At 41.6% G+C, this 19,207-nt stretch overlaps 1 protein-coding gene across 9 annotated transcripts in view; it reads right to left on the bottom strand.

Moving 5' to 3' along the window:
* The window catches only part of FOXP1 (forkhead box P1), a 227,780-nt gene that overhangs the window by 189,150 nt on the left and 19,423 nt on the right, over positions 1-19,207 (bottom strand). For 5 of the 9 annotated variants that reach the window (XM_065885417.1, XM_065885416.1, XM_065885420.1 and 2 more), the window contains exon 2: positions 17,417-17,422. The exons of 3 other annotated variants lie outside the window; for them this stretch is intronic. In XM_065885417.1, the coding sequence (XP_065741489.1) occupies positions 17,417-17,422 (6 nt within the window). Of the gene's footprint in view, positions 1-16,070; positions 16,091-17,416; positions 17,423-19,207 lie in introns of all 9 variants that reach the window. One more of the 9 variants, XM_065885421.1, reaches the window with a different exon arrangement.

Here is a 19,207-nt window from a genome sequence, read left to right as displayed (position 1 = left end):
ATGCACGTGTGAAACAGAAGTGACACAGATACATAGCCCCGCCAAGCAGGTAACTATGAAGCAAATGGGTGATTTTTTTTTTTTTTTTTCCCTGTACTTGTGGACAATCCATGAAAACAAGTCCTGATTTGCTAAATAAAAATAGCTTGGCCATGAGTTCCTTTGGTGAGGTGAGGCTCAGCAGGGGTGCTCACTGATTCGCGGGCTGACAGCCATCTCTTCTGCAGGAGGCACACGGCCAGAGATGAACATTTCACCGCGAGAGCGACCGGGAGGACTGCTGAACGACTGAGTGATCTTGGAGAGCAAAGCATAGCAAGGAAAAAGGGAAGCAGCTCCAGAAAAAATGAGGAGTTTCAAGAGAAGGCCGAATGGATAATGGGATCCTATTGTCCAAGGCTGTGGAAGTGACGGATGGGTCTCCTTCCTTCCCCTTTCCCTCTGCCCTTTCTCCATCCCTTTCTTCCTTCATTCACACAGCGCCTCCTAAGGGTCCAGCACTGGGCACAGAAAGGAAAAAACACAGCTTCAAAGGCCTTAGGGTGGCCAAGTCCATCATCTACCACCATCCAGTGGGGTTGGTGCTTCAGGAAGGGGTGCAATGAGTAGGAGGAAAAGAAGCCAACTGAGCCTGGGGAAAAAGAACAAGGAAAGAGGGCGAATTCAAGGCGATTTCAGGGAAGGAGGCTAGCGTGTGCAAAGACACGGAATGTCCGGGGAGCTGCTGGGAATCTGGCCTTGTCCTGGTAGAGGGGAAAATGCAGGATAAGCTCTCATGTCATGAGCAGAGGCCAAAGCATAACTAGTAATTTAATACCATTCAAAGAAATTTGATTTTAGGGGCCTCCAGCCTAGTTGAACATCTAGAATTTATGAAATGGGCCAAGAGGGAGGCAGAGTCTGTATGATGTTGATATGCTTCTCTGTATAGCAAGGAGGTCGGGAAGGACAGAAAGGAGGGCGGGCCTCCTGAGGTGCTCACGTCAGCGCAGCTGGGCAAAGACTGGTCTCGGCTGCCACACTGGGCCAGGGAGAGGTTCGGAAGGGCAGGGACACGTGGATGTCTTGACCATGAGCTGACTGGGCAAAAGCCAGCTTCAAGGCCTAGAAAGAAGAAAGACCGCCTGGTCTGGGGTGGGATGAGAAGAGCACAAAACTGTAGATGAGCATACACTTCCAGTGCACAGGGACAGATCAGAGGATGCCATCTTTGGTTAATGAGACCAAATGGCTTCAGGCCTGGATCTGACTCTGGTTTGCTGAGCAGTCAGAAGAATGTTAGAAAATCAACTAAAGAGGTATAGATTTTCAAATTAGTTTTGGAGTGTTGGAACATAAGCCAAAAAGGTTGCTGAGAAGATGGGGATAGGCAATAGTGTAACACAGAAAGGACTTAACAATCCTGAATGCCTCCAAATTCCAAGTACCTTTAGAAAAAAACAGTCCTCTGGCCTCAGGAACAAAATAATATCAAAATATTAAAAAAATAAGGCAGCATGAAAAAGGTGACCCCCTGAAATAGATGGCTCTTAAATACAAATAGACATACTACCCACTCACCTATACCCCAAAAGGGTAGAAATCAAGCCAGATCATTGCATCTGAACATGGTAGTTAAGGGGTAAAGTTGAAAAGACTTCTGAGAGTTTTGAACACATCCTTTAAGCTATTCATTCAAAAGGAGAGGAAACAAATACCAGCAACATTAAGGGTACTAATATTAAGCAGTGTCACACAGCAAACCAGTGGCATTATGAAGACAAGAACTGAAATTTTCTAGTACCCAGTTGTCCCTTCATTCCTGCCTTCCGTCAAGAGATGACTGCTAGCTACGTGCTGGTGATGCAAAGGTGGGTTAGGAAGACAGACAAATTCCCTGTCCTCACGAAGCTTCCGTTATAAAGTAGGAAGCGGATAATCAGATAGTAGAGAAATGAATAAAAGTGACTGCAGGGCCTGAGCTTGCTAGGAAGACTTAAAAGTGAGTGATCCGTTAGAGAATGCACAGGGAAGACAAGTTCAGGTGAACTCAGGGGGTCCCCTGGACTGCTCCTTCTGAGCCATTCACACCAACACGTGTGTGAACAGCTTAAACACTGAGCGGCGACCCTGGGCTGCTTCGTGATCAACGCACGTGCCCCTTCCACTGCCCCCCACACACTCTGAACCACAGCTGCTCATACACAGTACAGGCAATGGAGAAGCAGTCTTTCTACAAAATAATACCATATAAATAGTATAAGGGGAAAATGAACTAAAAGATACAGAGAGCAGATCGGTGGTTACCAGAGATGGGAGGTGCGGTGGGCAAAATGGGTGAAGGAGGTCGAAAGATATAAACTTCCCGTTTTAAAATAAGTAAGTTCTGGGGACGTAACGTAGAACATGGCGACTATAGTTAATAATACTCTACTATATATTTGAAAGTTGCTGAGAGAGCAGATCTTCAAAGTACTCACCACTAGGGAAAAAAAATCTATAACTATGTGAGGTGATGGATGTTAACTAGACTTTCTGTGATGATCATTTTGTAATATACACAAATATCGAATCATGTTGTGCGACTGAAACTAATTTAATGTCATATGCCAATTATATCTCAATAAAAGATCATTAAAAATAAACAAATAAGAGAATCAAATATAGAAAGGACTCTCAAACTAAAATACAGATAAACACAGGATTGCAAAAGAAAGTCATTGGGCCTCTGAATTTTTCTGTCAGCCCGTAGGCCACACTCCAAAAAAAAAAAACACGTAAAATTGTTATCACAAATCCAAATATGTTAAGCCGCGAAAGGTTACCGTGCATATAGAAACAAACAGGTGAAGTGTACTTATAAACATTAAAAGTCTACTGGATGCATCAAAAGCACCAGGGGAAACTGGGAACAAGATATAAAGGATCTCCTTTCTGATGCCATGTTTTTAGAAAACCGTTAAAAGGTTGGAGGAAATCCAGAGAAGGGCAAGTAAAATGATTAAGAGGATGGAAAATGGAAGCTCCAGGGAAAGGTTAAAAGGGTTGTGATGGTTTAGCCTGAAAAAGAGAAGGCTAAGGGCAACTTAAGTAACTGCCTTCAAGTCTATGACGGGTTTTTATAAAGGAGTTGCCTACAAGTTATCTTCTCTAACCAGAGAGGACAGAGGAAATTGTCTTAAACTGTGGCAGGAGAGAGCAAATGTATTTGGTGAAACACAGGAGTGGGTTCTTTTTTTTTTTTCGCCACGCCACACGGCATGCGGGATCTTAGTTCCCTATCCAGGGATTGAACCCGTGCCCCTGCGGTGGAAGTGTGGAGTCTTAACCACTGGACCACCAGGGAAGTCCCAGGAGTGAGTTCTTGACTGGACCTGACTACGTTGGGGAATGCTGCAGGAGAGAAATTCTGCAGAGAGCTTTTCACCCAAACAACCCATTTGCCTTGACTATATAAAGGTCTTAATTAGGGCCACGGAGGTGGAGTTGAGACCAAGGACCTTCAGTAGTCCTCTTTTATGATATTTCAACTGTTGGTTCATAAATGTGATAAGGCTTTACTAATATTCCATTGCCCACCCCGTTGGGGGGGTTGAAAAAAAAGCAAGATCTAGCAAGGTCCCCTGGATGGGCTCACAAGTGACATTATTTATAACACAATAAATGACAGTAAACATAAGCAAGAGCAAAGGAGCCCTAATTAATACCATGATGCTCAGACGGGACATTAGCCCAAGCGGAAGACGCTCTCAGGTCCCATTCTGCTAAATTACAGATCGATGGTAGAACTGCCGAGGGCGCGTCCTAAATTCAAGCTGAATTCCAGGATTCTCTTCACTTCCTTCCAGAAGATGCCTTTATGGCAGAAGGCTCAAGAACCAATGAAAAGGGTCATTTCACAACATCTCTGCTGTGTCCCCAATCATCTAAAGGGCCGAAGGCAGCTTCAATTCCCACTGCACTATGGTGTGCTTGCCACCCGGCTGGTTTTCAATTGACGCCGCCGTGTCTGTGGGGTTTTTTTTTTCCCACGTTGGGCCTACTGGGGTTTTGTGAAAAACTGCAACTCCACATCAGGGTGTTGGTCTTTGCTTGGGATGTGATGAAAAGTAGGGGATGATTTCCACTCCTAGGGAAGAGTGGGCTCAACTCTACAAACCAAGTAAAATTTAAGCTAAGGAGGAGGAGGTCAGACACTGGGGAAACATCCAGCCACTGGGCCATCTGTATCTGCAGTCCCGAAAAGCAATCCCAAAGAGCAAGTTCTGATGCTCTTGTGAAAACTAAGTGCTGAACCTTTGTTGGCATTACGTGAAAAATAGATATTTTCCCTTCAATTCCATAGGGTTCTAGAAAGGTACTGTTCTAAATGGTAGCCGCGAGCTACATGTGGCTAATTAAATTCAAAGTAATTGCAATTAATTGAAATTAAAAATTCAGTTCCTCAGTTGCACTAAGCACATTTCAAGCGCCCGACAGCTATACTGGCCACTGCGAGGAAGAACACAGATAAATGAACATTTTCACCATTGCAGAACATTCTATTGGGCAGCTCTGTTCTAGGATACAAGGGGCTGAATGAAAGAGGCTTGAGAAATCAGACAAGCAATTTCACAGATGTGGAAACTAAGGCCCCCATAGAGAATGTGACTTGTCCAAATAGTTAACAGTCATCTCCCCCCCGAACCCCAGGCCAATGCAGCTGGGACTGCAGAGGTCCAAGAGAGGTCACGTGTCACTGAGTCATGGGGACCTTGGGGAAGGAAGACAAGAGAGGGAGGTGACTAAACTTCAGAAATGTGACAGGTTGAAAACAGCAGGGTGTAAAGATGGTCCAGGTGGAAGATGAAGCATAAGCAGAGGGAAACATCACTCTTTTATGTGGGCTTCTGAGTCAAGCTCGGCTGACATTTGAGAAAGGTCTAAGAAAACACAGAATAAGAAAGGAAGGGGAAAATGAGGCCTGTTTCAGTTATTTATTGCTCTGTAGCAAACCACTATAAAACTCAGGAGGCTTAAGATAACATTTTTTTCTACAATTCTGGGGATTGGCTGGGTTCAGCTGGGTGGTTCTTCTTCGGCGGGGAGTTCGGGGGGTCACTTGTGCAACTGCATTCAGCTAGGAGCTGATCGGGCCCTCCAAGATGTGGGTATCTCAGTTCTCTTCCCCCAAAAGTAGTCTCTCACCATCCAGCAGTCTAGCCTGAGCACCCCGACACGGCAAGTGTGTCCCAAGAGAACTAAGGAGGAAGCTGCCAAGCCTGGAACTGGCACAACGTCACTTCCGCTGCATTTTATTGGCCAAAGCAAGTGAAAAGGATGCTCAAAGTAAACGTGAGAGGGACGGAGACTTCATCTCTTGATGACAAGAGCGGCAAAGAACACATGTGGCTCTATCACGTTCCCTACATAACAAGCTAAGGAGTTTATACTCAATTCCATAGGAAATTAGGAAGCAACAGATTAAAGCGATCAGAGTCGTGCTTTAGGGAGAAAAATCAAGTTTGATGAGTGCAGCTGACAAGGGCAGTGGCTAGAGATACCTCTTAGTGGTTAGGATAGTTTTACTGTGACTTAAAAAATAGCATCTGACTTCATAGGAGGGGATGGGAAGGCTGTAAGAATTACTTCATAGCTATTAAAAATCTACAATTATGAGCACCTATAATTGAAGGCACTGGAGAGAAACTGAGTCAACATTTCAGATCAGAGACACGAAAAAAAAATGATGCATGATTTACCCCGATGGGAAAAGCTTGTTAAGTAAAGACAAGTTATAATTCTGGACCAATTTAGAAAAATCCCTACCTGCAGTTTATGTTTAGATTGAAAAAGACTGACAGCCACAGGCCCATCCAAGGAGACGCTAAATAGTCAGTCAAATATACTTTAAGTGCTTTTTAAACCTGGTTTCAATCATTACTTATGAAATTAAAAAAATTCTGCTGAACAGGTAGCTCTCCTGAATTAGAAAGTTAAACAACATTTACCATCAGCAAGCCATTATTTGGAAAAGCTGAAACCGTATACTAAATTATAGGGTATAAGAGATACTCAGCTAACTGAAATCTGGCCAAAATATTAGGACAAATGCAACTAAATACTAGCCTGGAATTCTGATTAACCATTTCTTCCCACAGCCTTTGTCTTTATACCTCTTTCAAAATAAGCATTATCAATATGATCTTTTCAGAAGTTCTATTCTAACTAAAGGAGGAGCCATTAAGATGTCTCACATTAAGATCGTTGAGATTTTTGGAATAACTGTCCATTCTGGTTAGATTTACTGAGTTCGTATTACATGCCAAGTGCAGAGATGGAGCGAAAGAATGTGAGAGAGTCGCCATCTTGTTGGATGTACATTCACAGAAATTTAAGCAAAAGACAAAGTATAAGCACATCTATCTAGGATAATTGCAGCGAATGATACATGTTGTGATGAAAATCCAATGGGGAGTTCGGATGGTGACATGCGTATGCAGGAACTACTTGAGACGGAAGAGCCTTCCCTAAATTCTCAAACTGTCAGATGGAAATGAAAGGGCCACGTGTTTTGGCATCTGCAAGCTTTATCTGATCCATTCGTTTCTTAATTCCTTTCTTTTCTGAGGTCTCTTCCGAGCTCTTAAAAAAAAAAAAAAGTCATTTCTCACGTACACACGGCTATATTTAAAATGGATAACCAACAAGGACCTACTGTATAGCACAGGAAACTCTGCTCAATATTATGTAACAACCTAAATGGGAAAAGAATTTGAAAAAGGACAGATACATGTATATGTATAACTGAATCACTTTGCTGGATACCTGCAACTAACACAACATTGTTAATCAACTATTCTCCATTGTAAAATAAAAACTGGGAAAAAAAGTCATTTCAAAGTTTTGAAGCTATTTTACAAAGCTTAGGAAATAAGCAATTTCTAAGCCATCCACTGCTACTTACAATAGATGGAAAAGAACCCCCGAAGCTTCCTGTAGATAACAGTGCCCCTTTATCTACTCAGGTTAATCAATCAGAATCCCGAGTTGAATATGGTATGAGACTTTGTTTACTAATATTCTAGTTACAGGATACTTCACTTTGGGGTAGATCCCTCCCTGATTATTTTTCACATTTCCTAAAATTTTCCTGGTAGCGTTTATCATTCCAGTTAACTACGGCCATCATTCTTCCAAGCCCCATCAATCCGTCTTTCCTTGTTAGAAGACGTATCAATGCAACGGAAAGAAACAGAAAGAAAAGCAAGTTGGTGGCCCGTCTACATGGTGCTTTTTATGATCAAACATACCAACAAATACAAACTCAAAAAAATAATACTTTCTGAGTTAAAGAACTTTGGATGTACGTAAGTTTGGCTTCAATGAAAACAATGTGCTTGAGTAACAGTTAAATGAGTAGATATCCTTCCAGAATGTTTTTTTGTTCCAGGCACACCCAGGGTCTGTCTTTAACAGGCCCTGATACTTCAATGAAAAATGGAGGTGCCAATGATTTGTAGGCTAAATTAATGTTAAATACTTCAAAGCCCTGGACAAATAAGTCGGCAGCAAAAATTTTATGAGTTCACTTCCTTCAAGGGAACTTGCAGAGCGGGATTTTATTGCTGTGAATTTCTAGTCACCCTTTCTACCCCTCAGCATCTGTTTGAAATATGTAGTAGACAATTGCTTTTTTGGCTGTGACTCAGGTGGTTGAAACACAGGACAAACAGACTACTGTACATAAGCTTTCCTCTAGCAATGAGCATTTTAATGAATTCTCTTGCATAGCAAACGTGGTGGCTGTTTAGATCCCAACCTCCGCAGCACTGTCAAGGAGTCTGACTGGTTACAGACTCCGGTGGCCAAGCATGGGGTGATCATCTTAAAACGTGTCTCCTCTCTAGGTTTCCTCACATTTCAGGAGAAGTGGGAAAAACACGAATAACAGTGAAATCCTGCGCTCTGTTTCCTTCATCATTCGTATGTGTAAAATTCCAAGTTAAATACTAACTTTGAGCTTTCTACATAAATATGAGCGTTCTACAGAGGCTAGCCAAAACAAACAGGTCCCACGGTTTGGAGCAGCAGAATTTTCATAGAAGCCACACACTTGCCCATTTTTCACCAGTTCTTCAAATTCTCTCCCAAGACAATAGAAATGTTCTAGCGGCGGCCCACAGATAGCAGTGAGAAAGGGCTCTCTCTTCCTCACCATGGCGACTGGGGGAGGATCAAGGGCCTGATGTCTGACCGTCAAACGTTGAGTCTGTTTGTAAAATTCCACACAGACCAAGGCGCGCTCCCATCCCGTCAGACCCACCCCCAATAAATCTATAGGCCTGGCTCAAAGGTAAAGAGTAGCCCATCTCGAATGGGTTTTGCTCCATATAAGGAATAGAAAAACACTCGGATGCTGTCTGCACACTGAAAATACTGAATTTAAAGTAATCAAAGGAGAGTTGACTCTCAAGCAGAAAAGACCACACTTTGCTAAAAAACAGTGAATATCATCAGAACAGAAACTGCCTAATGTGAATCCCCACGAATGCCCCCAAACTAACACACTTATACACACCGTCAGTCTATTTGTAAACTGGGAAATGGCTTTCACCAACATCTTTTAGCCAAAACTGCTTCACAAGAGACTGTACATTTTTTTAGGAATCTGTTTTGTATTCTCTCCTAACAAATCTACTGACCGTTTCTTTCTTTAAAGGAATAAAGCTTACTCACTCCCTTCACTTGAGAACTAAGATACGCTTTATCATACAACAAACACCAAACTTCCTTTGAACTTCAAACTCATGCCCCCTGCCCACCCCCGGCCCATTACACTTGAAGTTATTTGCCTCCAAAATTACAAAGTAAAGCGAAAAGTGAGTGGTTAAGCTGACTATAGAGTAACAACTGTTTTTCTTCCTTAAACCAATTTACATAGCTTTTTTCCTAGTTGTCCCAAAATGCAGACTCTTCAAGGAATGTTTCAGGCATTTAAACGGAAAGTGAACTCCCATGAATTCTGGCAAAAATAATGGAAACAAGGACTGAAACAAAAGTATCCAATAAAAAACACTTTCTCTTTCCTGAAAGAGATGGAAAGGAAATAAAACACACCCTGAAAAGAAAATGATTTTATAAAACGTTACTAGGAATAGCTTTCACCAAATTGAAAAGGAATGCGACTCCTTCTTTTTGTTTTGTTTTGTTTGTAAAAATTCAAAACCTGTTTCCCAGAAGGACTTCTCTAAAATCATTTGCACCTCACAATTTTTTTAATTTAAGGAACGTAACTCAATTAAGCTTCTTTATATTCAAAAAATTAAGAAAGGGCGCCAATTCTGCCAAGAGACCTTTTTAATCGTTTCAAATAAAAAATAAGTAAGTCGCAAAGGACTAACCAGACATTTCAAAAGTGGTAATAATTTTTTGTTATGTGTGAGACCTGGTCTCGCTATATAAAAATCTCTATTGAACTGTTTGTTGGAACTGGTGTGCACCTTCCATGGGAGAAAGTTCTTCAGAGACAGAACTTTCCTGACTTAACGATGGGTCCCCTAAGCCCCACCCTGCCTTTAATTTGCCATGTGGTCCATGGTGGGCAAGCTATGCGAGAGGGAGAGGGTGAATACTGATTCCAGCCAAACAAAACAGAAAAAGAAAAAAGGAAAAGCAACTTGGCTAGAACAGTCTAGACATCACCCACCCCAGAGGCACCTAAGACGAGCAGAAGGCCACACGAATGCCACGAGCCACTTGGAGGTCTCTGCAAAAGTCATCGGTGGGGGGGGGGCAACCAAACCTCAGCATTTTCTTATAACAATCTTCTATGCACATAAAATGTGAAGCAACAGTATCTTCCAGTGACTGTGTGTAGCCAAAGGTGACAGAAACACCAGGTTTCAGCAACTGATTGCAATCTCCCACTTAGCAGCATGAAAACAAGATGAAAGAAGACGGGTTAGATTGCTTGACTTTAAGAAAACAATTAAGTTCCCCCGAAGGATGACTTTTAAGTTATAACACTACTCATATCCTGGAGACCAGTAAAATCTCAGAAGTATTCATTTGCAACTATTTAGAAAGAGAGCCCAACACTTCACGCCTCCTGTACACACCTGCTATGTGCTCTAGAGAGTGCAGAGGGCAGTCTTCCAGGAACCCAAGCACAGAGACCCAGGAATAAAAGGTAGTCCTTGCCTTCAAGACACTTCGAGTCTTATGGGAGCAGAAGACAAGCAGATGAGAGGCAACATAAGGGAGACGGTGACGAATACCACTGAGAGGACTATCACGGCACCACAAATAATATGTGGCACCTGGTGACGTGTCAGCACCCCAGCTCCCAAAGACTTGCACAGTTCCGTTCTTTCAACTTTTCTTGAACCCTGTGTAATTAAACACCAAATTTGGCAACCCGTGCTAATTTTGAAAGGCACTCCCTGGGAATTTAGTAAAAGTTTAAACAACTTGTTTACATGTGTTTGGCCCATCTGTTTAAACACAAAGTTTATTTTCATAGGAGCAGATCTTGGGCGCAAGCGCCTTTTGTACTTGAGACCACTACTGACCTCTTATCCAGCTCTGTCTTCCTAATCTGCATTCTAAATCTCCTCTGTAAACAAAACTCGAATAACAACTTTTTATGATAAATGGTGAACACCTCCAAGATGACAGCTGCAAAATAAACTCGACTTTTATAACCAGGAAGCGTTCTAAACAGACAGAAAAGACTCTTCTGTAGGCTGTACTGAGAACCCACACACAAAGAATTTTCTGTGTGTGTGTGTGTGTGTGTGTGTGTGTGTGTGTGTGCGCGCGCGCGCGTGCGTGTGTGCGTCTAGGTTCCCGAGGATCATTCTGAACTGTGTGCATTCCCATCATGCGCCAGTGTTTTCCAGCCCCATGATGCTCTCACTTTTGATTGTGGAGATGATGTTGAAGTGCACGGAGTATTTACTGATCCGGTTATCTTGTTCTGTGACAGGCAGAATCAATCAATCAAGAGGCCAGCTCTGCACTTACATATTCCAGGCACATCTCCGCACTTCAGGATACGAGATCACAGTGTTATCCAGCCAAATTTGATCAACAAATGCAGTTCCCCTGTGCCGCAGCAATCTCAGATGAAGATGTTATTATGTGGAACTGAGCAAAGTGATAAAGACAGTACGGCGGAGCTTGGAGAAGCCCGGCTGGACCTTACTGACAGCTTTTATATACCGAGGCGGCGATGTCCCCTTCTACCAGGATTATAAAAGTTCCCTTGATTTGAAGAAAATCATGCTGTACGTACACGGGTGACCCCCCCACCCCCAAACACTGCATTTCCCCAACTAATACTAAAATCCTCAAGGCAGAAGCAACATGTATTCAGTGTAACGCTGCCAGCAAAATCCTTTAATAAAGAGGGCCATATTTAAAGCACAGAAAGCATTCACGTGAATTTCCATGGAGCTCTTCTGATAGTCTGTTATTACTGCAATTGTTATTATTATTAATTGGTGTAAACTAATGCCTGAAGACAACAATATGTCTTCATCATTTAACCAGCCTTGTAAATAATTTTACTCATATCGTGTCTATGACGTGTGTAAGTTGGCGTCAATATTTTAAGTGGCTCTCAACAAAAAAACTCTGATACAATCTTTCATTGTGCCAATAGCTTCCACTCCACTAGTGCCCTGCAGTTATTTTACATTATTTAATCCCAAATCCCATCTTTTGGAGTCTACCTTCCTCTTGCACTTTAAATCTTTAATGGGAGCCTTTGGCAGTCCATGGGTACAATGATTAGATATCTGCCGAGAGAAATTGAAAAATTAATCATCGTTTCCATTTTATATTTTTGTACTACACCAAAAATTACTTACTTGTAGAGCTAAGTTCTACACTCTTGCAATATGTCCCTTAACAGTGCAAACGTGGAGATTTCAGATAAAGCATGTCCAAACGGAGCCAGTAAACAGCCTTAAGTTATTCTTTGAGATCTGTGTTCTGGGTTTTCATCCAAATTTCATTTTGACTCATTTTAATTAAAATCCATTTATTGGTAGAGGTTATGTTACATGTGGCCTCAAACCAGGGCAAGAGTATCCCAAGCTAATCAGAGGAATGATGTTAAAATAGTTTATTATCGGGCTTCCCTGGTGGCGCAGTGGTTGAGAGTCCGCCTGCCGATGCAGGGGACACGGGTTCGTGCCCCGGTGTGGGAGGATCCCACATGCCGCGGAGCGGCTGGGCCCGTGAGCCATGGCCACTGAGCCTGCGCGTCCGGAGCCTGTTGCTCCGCAACGGGAGAGGCCACAACAGTGAGAGGCCCGCGTACCGCAAAAAAAAAAAAAAAAAAAAAAAAAAAAAAAAAAATAGTTTATTATCCTTTTATGAACTTTCCTACCTAAATTACAGCATTTCACAACTCTCTGCAAAAACGTGAAACACTATCCACAGGCAGTTTACTATAGAAACTGATCTATGCATTAATCTGCCCTTCACCTACATCGCCCCTGAACCACAAGCAACGATGGAAAACAAAAGAAGCCCACCTCAAGTCAGCTATCGCATCTCGAGTACCATCAAGCTGCTACATCTATGAACTTTGTTTTCTTTTTTCATATTATTAAACTGGAAAGAAAAAAATTCAACTGGAAAATTGTGCCTTTTCAGTTCCCTTGTCATCATGTAATAAGTATGAGAAATATATGTGCAGTGGCCAAATGGCCGGTAGACAAAACACCCGCTCTAAGTGACGCACTGTTTTCCATACCACTCAGACAAAATCAAAACAACAGAACTGCTGCAAACAAAAACAAAATAACATTTCCCATCAGCATTCCAGACAGAGAAAAGTTACAGGAAGAGAAGCTGGGAAAAGAACCAGAATGAAATAACTGTTCATACCTCCACTCTTGGTAGAGCCATGGCTTCAGACAAACAGCCCTGACTTTAACACTGAAATGTTTAACAATTGATAAAATGTTTGCCAGTGCTGAAAAACTTTCTCTTTCTTTTTTAGGCAAACATTTGCGTTGTTTAAAGTGATGAAGTGCTTCTATAGAAGCGAGGGGCCTACATTTCTCTTTTTTTGAAACAGGGGGAGACCTAGGATAAGAGAAGAAACCTCAACTCAGCCACAGAAAAGAACAAAATAATGCCATTTGCAGCAACACGGGTGGACCTAGAGATTGTCATACTGAGTGAAGTAAGTCAGAGAAAGACAAATATCATATGATATCGCTTATATGTGGAATGTAAAAAAAAAAAAGAAAGGTACAAATGAACCTATCTACAAAACAGAAACAGAGTCACAGATGTAGAAAAGAAACTTATGGTTACCAAGGGGGTAAGGGGGGGAGGGATAAATTGGGAGATTGGGATTGACATATACACACTACTATATATAAAACAGATAACTAATAAGGACCTGCTGTATAGCACAGGGAACTCTACTCAATACTCTGTAATGGCTTATATGGGAAAAGAATCTAAAAAAGAGTGGATATATGTATATGTATATATATGATTCACTTTGCTGTACACTTGAAACTAACGCAACACTGTAAATCAACTATACTCCAATAAAAATGAAAAACAAAGAAAAGAAAAAGAAACTTCAGTGGTAGAAGAAACCCGAAACAAGTGTGTCATTTAATTAATTCTCCTTTCACTGAGAGATAGAGAAATGTTTCCTGGTACCGCGAAGTCCGTCTGGTAGGAGAATGTAAAACTCACTCGAAAAAGTGAAGACCATCTCCTTTTACAGCTGAGTCCCATGTGTGTAACTTTATTAAGCTACCGGCTCCCGGGAAGTTATGGGATCAGGGTTTCGCCTAGATACCTGCCCATAAACTGAGTCAGTGCCCTGACTATCAACATCTATCTGTATTGGACTATTTCATCAAGTCAGTGTACAGCGTCTCCATCACAGTGGATGCTTGTCAGCTGCACTCTTGCTAACACAATTCCTTGTGTTTTGCCTGGCAGTAAATGGACGCTTCTGCCGTAGCGTCGTCTAAACAACTCCGTTAACATTTGCCCCCGAGCGGCTCTCTCTTTGTCCCGTCCCTGTCTTCTAACAGATGTCATCCAAGCCTAATCAAGCATAAAATGGTCATAAATATTTCTTTCTGGTAGATTTCACATTCACATTTCATGCAGGGACATGATATTTTTCTGCTACCTCCAGGGAGAGCCTAATGCAAAAACCGGTTACTTACATTCTAGCCTCATGGTCCTTTCAGTAAAATGCAGAACATGTTCTCGGCTCAGAGACATAAAAAGGCGTAAGACTTTATCTTCGGTCTTTTGTTTAACGGCACTTTTTTTCTTTCCTTTTCTCCCCCCCCAAATGCATCTTCATTTTACAGTTTACACTTCTGCGTTACAAATGTGCCTTTTTGCGTGTGAAAATACAAAATGAGATCTAAAAACGGGACCGTGTCTACCGTATTTCAGCAACTTCGCGTTTTCAACATTAGGCTCCTTAATTACTGGCAAAAAGAGATGTTTTGCTCAGATACCTCATTCAAATGACAAGCTATTCAGAAAGCAGATGAGATAAGGAGAGGGCTCTTCTCTTTGGGTTCATTTTATACACTATTTTGCAAGCTTTTTCATCGCATTCAGTGAAAACAATGGGATGAATCCAACGTACAAATTTAAGGTTCATGCCAATTTACCAGCTGAGAAAAGGAAAGATTACCATGAGATCAGCACCATTTTCCAATACTTAAACTTTGATCAAGCCGGGGAAGCTCCTCCAGATAATGAAGCTGACTCCTTAATGAGAGAGGAATTGGTGATCAGCACCACCGTATTTGTCTTCTGCAAACCTAGTAAATAATGAGGCTTAATCTAAAATAAAACTAGCCTAATAATACTTTTGAGGCCATATGTCTGTGTTTCTCTTTCCTATTCCTTTTGTCAAAACACAAATCTTATACTGCTATTTAAAGTCAACTGCAAAACACTTAGCAGTATATATCACAACAATGGCCCTCCCCCCCACCCTTCACGCCGCTGAGCCTAATATTTCATTACTGCTAGTCAAATCAAGCTTTCAGGCAAATAATCTCCATTTTTAAAGTTAATGAGATATGGTCATGTCGACAACAGCTTGCAGAAACTTTTCATTTTAATTCCTGCAGGCTGTGCTGGCCTCTTTTACAGCAACTACTGTATGAATGAGTCAAATTTGCCAACATGGCTTATGTAGACAACTGCACACTAATTAAAAATACCCACTGGTATCATAATTTAAATACCATGAAAATAAACTGTGAAAGCCGTTCGGATCCGGTCTCATGGTTGCCTTTGAGCGCGCTTCCTTTGACTATAGGATGTTTTATTGCTGGCATGTTCTTAGCTGAAAACCACTTCGCCTCTTGGAGGAACTGGGGATTGTGATATAATTATACAATTTGTGTTAATATTTGTTTCGCATCAGCTCTTAAGCAGGTCTCCCGGAACGACCACTAATTAAGAAAACCATACTGCGGAGGTGAGCAACAAATTGACACGCCTGATTTAGGGTCCATCTACAACTTCTCTGGGGTCTCCGGTGCCTTCTCTCTCAGCTCAAGCCATGAGGAAATCGAAATAAAAACACGGTTGCTTCCGTCATTCTTTTATTCTTTTTAAGTTTTCATTCCTTTCAATATCTGCATTTTAACTGCTTTGCTTCCAAACAGCGGAGAGAGGGCACACTTCTTTAACTACTTCTAATCCCTCAGTGGCGCTATAACTTCTTTTCATCCATCCATCCATCCATCCATCCACCCATCCATCCACTCACCCATCCACACACACACATACGCACTCACATTTTTTTTTTCTTTTTTAATTTAAATGATTTTTGGCAAGGGAATTCCACAGTCTACCTTTGCCAGGAGAAAAGCACATTTCACACGGGGTCAAAAAAAAGCTGGCACCTCGAGAGTTAAAGCTATTGGAGGGGTTAAATCTGCAATTACCTCTGACTAAAACCAGAGAGACATATAGGTAAATAGCAGAAATGAAGTCCCCAGGTTCCCTTCAGAAGCCGTCATCACATTACTACCAGACAGAAACTCTTTAAGGACCATTTTCAGATGTTAAATCATGGTTCGCACTGCACATACTCTTGCTGTTCCTGGGGGAACGATATCTGAAGAGAGCATGGTAACAAATGCAAGCCTGTGAACAGGCATTTCCCTTCTTGTTGGGATTTTACCTTTGTAGCCCCGCTCCTGGCTCTGCCATCCAAGCCCCCGCTCGGCTTTCAAGTTAAAGTACTGAATGAATGGCGTCATCTATCATCCAGAGTGTGCATGTAGATTATAAATAAGAAATACAAGTGACTTTCAGTGCACTGCTTTTGCATTAGCCAGACGCCTTCTCTCTTACCTCTTCCTGTCCTTCATACCTTACAACCAACAATCTATTTAGGAGAACCTGAATTTCCGGGTTTTTTTCAGAGGGAGATGCAGACTGGAACACGTGTCTGCCGAGATGTGAAAAGTTGGACTGACCCGCACAAGGCTGGGGTCTGGGCCTGGGCTCTGAAGCCAGCCTCTCTCCCTCCTTAACCCTTATCTTACAGATGCCCTTCAGGATGGGTGTCTGGTGATGGGACTGCCTCTTCATTTACATTTTTCTGTTGACAAACAGAGTCCATGAATATTAATTATTCTGAAGTTTATTTGCAGAAATGGCACTTTCTAATCCTTATCAATTATTTATTGAAAATCTCCCCCACCTAATCATCTCATTAACATTATTATACTAAGGCCAACAGCAAATATTCCTTTGATAAGTAACAACCCGACCCGTTTTCCTTCCTGCCAAATCTCACGTAGCCTCCTCCTTTGCTTCATCATGGGTAACCCGGCTTTTGATTCCAGGAAGCTCTAGGTGAGTCCTCCTTTTTTTTTTTGGTTTTGTTTTTAATAAAACAAAACTCACATACAGTGCCTTTTGAATTGAAACTTAAAGTTTCGGATATACTACACTAAAGGGAAAAAAAAGAGAATAAAAATTAAAACCTTGGAGAAATATATGGATGCCTGTTTCTTTTTTTTTTTAATCCCTATTGGTTATATGCTGAATTATTAAATGGAAATCCCAAGGGATAAAAACCCCACAGTCATGGAGCATGAGTGACCCCAGGGGAACGCCTCACATTTAGAAACATGTGAGAGCCTGAAAGAAAGGAATGCAAATGAAAACCACATCTCAGTGATGAAGACATCTCATGTTTAGTTTCATTGCTTCAAAGCATTTTGACCTATGCTACCTTGTTTGCTTCCCCTAATGCCCCTGTGAGGTGGCATTTACCCTACAGATGAAAAAAAACTGAGAGGAAGCAACTGCCTAAGGGCATCCAGCTACAAGGTGGCAACACACGGACTAAATTCTATGAGTTTTGCATCCCGATTCATGGACTGGATCTGTCTTCAAAATGAGGATCTCCTCTAACTTCCTGCTTCCATTTTGATTCACTGTTGGCATTTTAAAGGACAACCTTTGCTTGGAATTTCACGTTTTAAAGGTCTGGAGTACCTATTGATGATCTGTTCAGTACTACACGTTCCAAAAATCACCAAAAAACCAAATATCTAAAATAGAGCATGATTTCTAATTTAATCAGAAACTAAAGAGAAAATACACAGCACGAAATTTTAGAAGCAAAAGGAACCTTTGAAATGAAGTAGTTTCCAGAGGCTCAAAGAGTTAGTGACTTGCTACAAGTCAGAGTGAGTTATAGCAGCAAAACTCAAACCCAACCTGGCTGATACCCGCCCCCCCCCATCAATGTTCTTGGACCACATTTGCAGAGTCCTTGCAGTTTCCAAACTTGAGAGGTCACTTCTTTTTTCCTTTTGATCCAGGGTCGCTTTTTTTTTCTCTCACAGGAGTTTCTCAGCTATTGCCTAAGAACATGAGTCAATATCCCTAAAGATTCCCAAAAATTTGACATGGTTTGATAGGAATAATCAGCCAGGAAGACATTTCAGCTTCACTCTCTTAACCCCAAAGTCTCCATCCTTGCTTCTCTTCACCCCCACCATCCAACCAATCTGACCCCATTTACAAAGTTTCCAGAATGAAAAGTGTCCTCAAAGAAAAAAAGTTTGTTTTCTGTTTTTTGTTTGTTTGTTTTTCTTTTGCCCAGCATAAAAACACTGCAAGCATAAAAGGGATAGAACGATTTTTTGATGCAACGTACTGTTATCTTATTAGTAAAACTATACGTTCCACACACCAGACAAGGACAAAGTCTGATTCAAAGTCAAGGTGTTACACATCGAGGTAGAAAACAAAAGGTCAAAGGAGAGTTGGGGTGCGGGTGGTAATAGGCCAGTTCATGAAGACTATGAAAGTCTTGGAAGGAATTACAGAGGTTACCTCTGGCAAGTCTGATAACAGTGAGACGGAGAGGAGGGCTGAAGTCAACTTACAAGGGATTGCTGGCATATTCTGGGAAGTCTTCATTTCTTTCCCAATAGCCTTCAAGAAAATGTGGGCTTGCAGTCACCAGGATAACCACAGTGAATGAGGCTTTAAGGAATGCGAATTGGGAAACAAACTGTGGTGGGAAGGATGGAGCTGGGAAGTTTTGTTATTATTTTTAAAGAAGAAAGTAAAAAAGCGAAAAGTCATCAATCTTAAGGCATGGTGTGACTAGCAGAGGAACTTCACCACCTGCTACCCCGAAACAATTTCCTTGAGCCACTACCTATGAATCCTTTAGGGCAGGGGTCAGCAAACTACTGCCCCAGGGGCCAAATCCAGCCTGCTACGTGTTTCTGTAAATAAAGTTTTATTGGAACACAGTGATGCCCATTTATGTACTACCTATGGCTGCTTTTACACAGAGCATTTGTGACAGAGACAGAAGAGTCCACAAAGCCAAAAATGGTTCACAATTTAAAGTAAATTTAAAAATGTGCTGATCCCTGCTCTGGAAGTATTACAGTGAAGAAAAATACCCACTTCCCAATAATCGATAACAAAACTTTAAAAAGAGATGTACATGTACACACATACACACAGTCACACAGATATACCCTATATATCGAACTTAGTTCTTAATGGTGTTGGTAACCACAGGAATGAACTCTTTGATTTTATCCATCCTGACAGATCGTAGAAGGGCCCACATCCTACCCCAGAAGACTGTTTCCAAACACATCAGGGGCATCCATGCAAAAGTTAATCAAAGGACAAAGCCTTCATTTTGTCTGAGCTTAGTTTCTTTATCCATAAA

The sequence above is a fragment of the Phocoena phocoena genome, chromosome 10 (genome assembly GCF_963924675.1).
Source record: "Phocoena phocoena chromosome 10, mPhoPho1.1, whole genome shotgun sequence".
In the NCBI taxonomy this organism is placed as follows: domain Eukaryota; kingdom Metazoa; phylum Chordata; class Mammalia; order Artiodactyla; family Phocoenidae; genus Phocoena; species Phocoena phocoena.
Note: the sequence above shows the minus strand (reverse complement) of the source record. Positions and strands in the feature narration are given on the sequence as shown.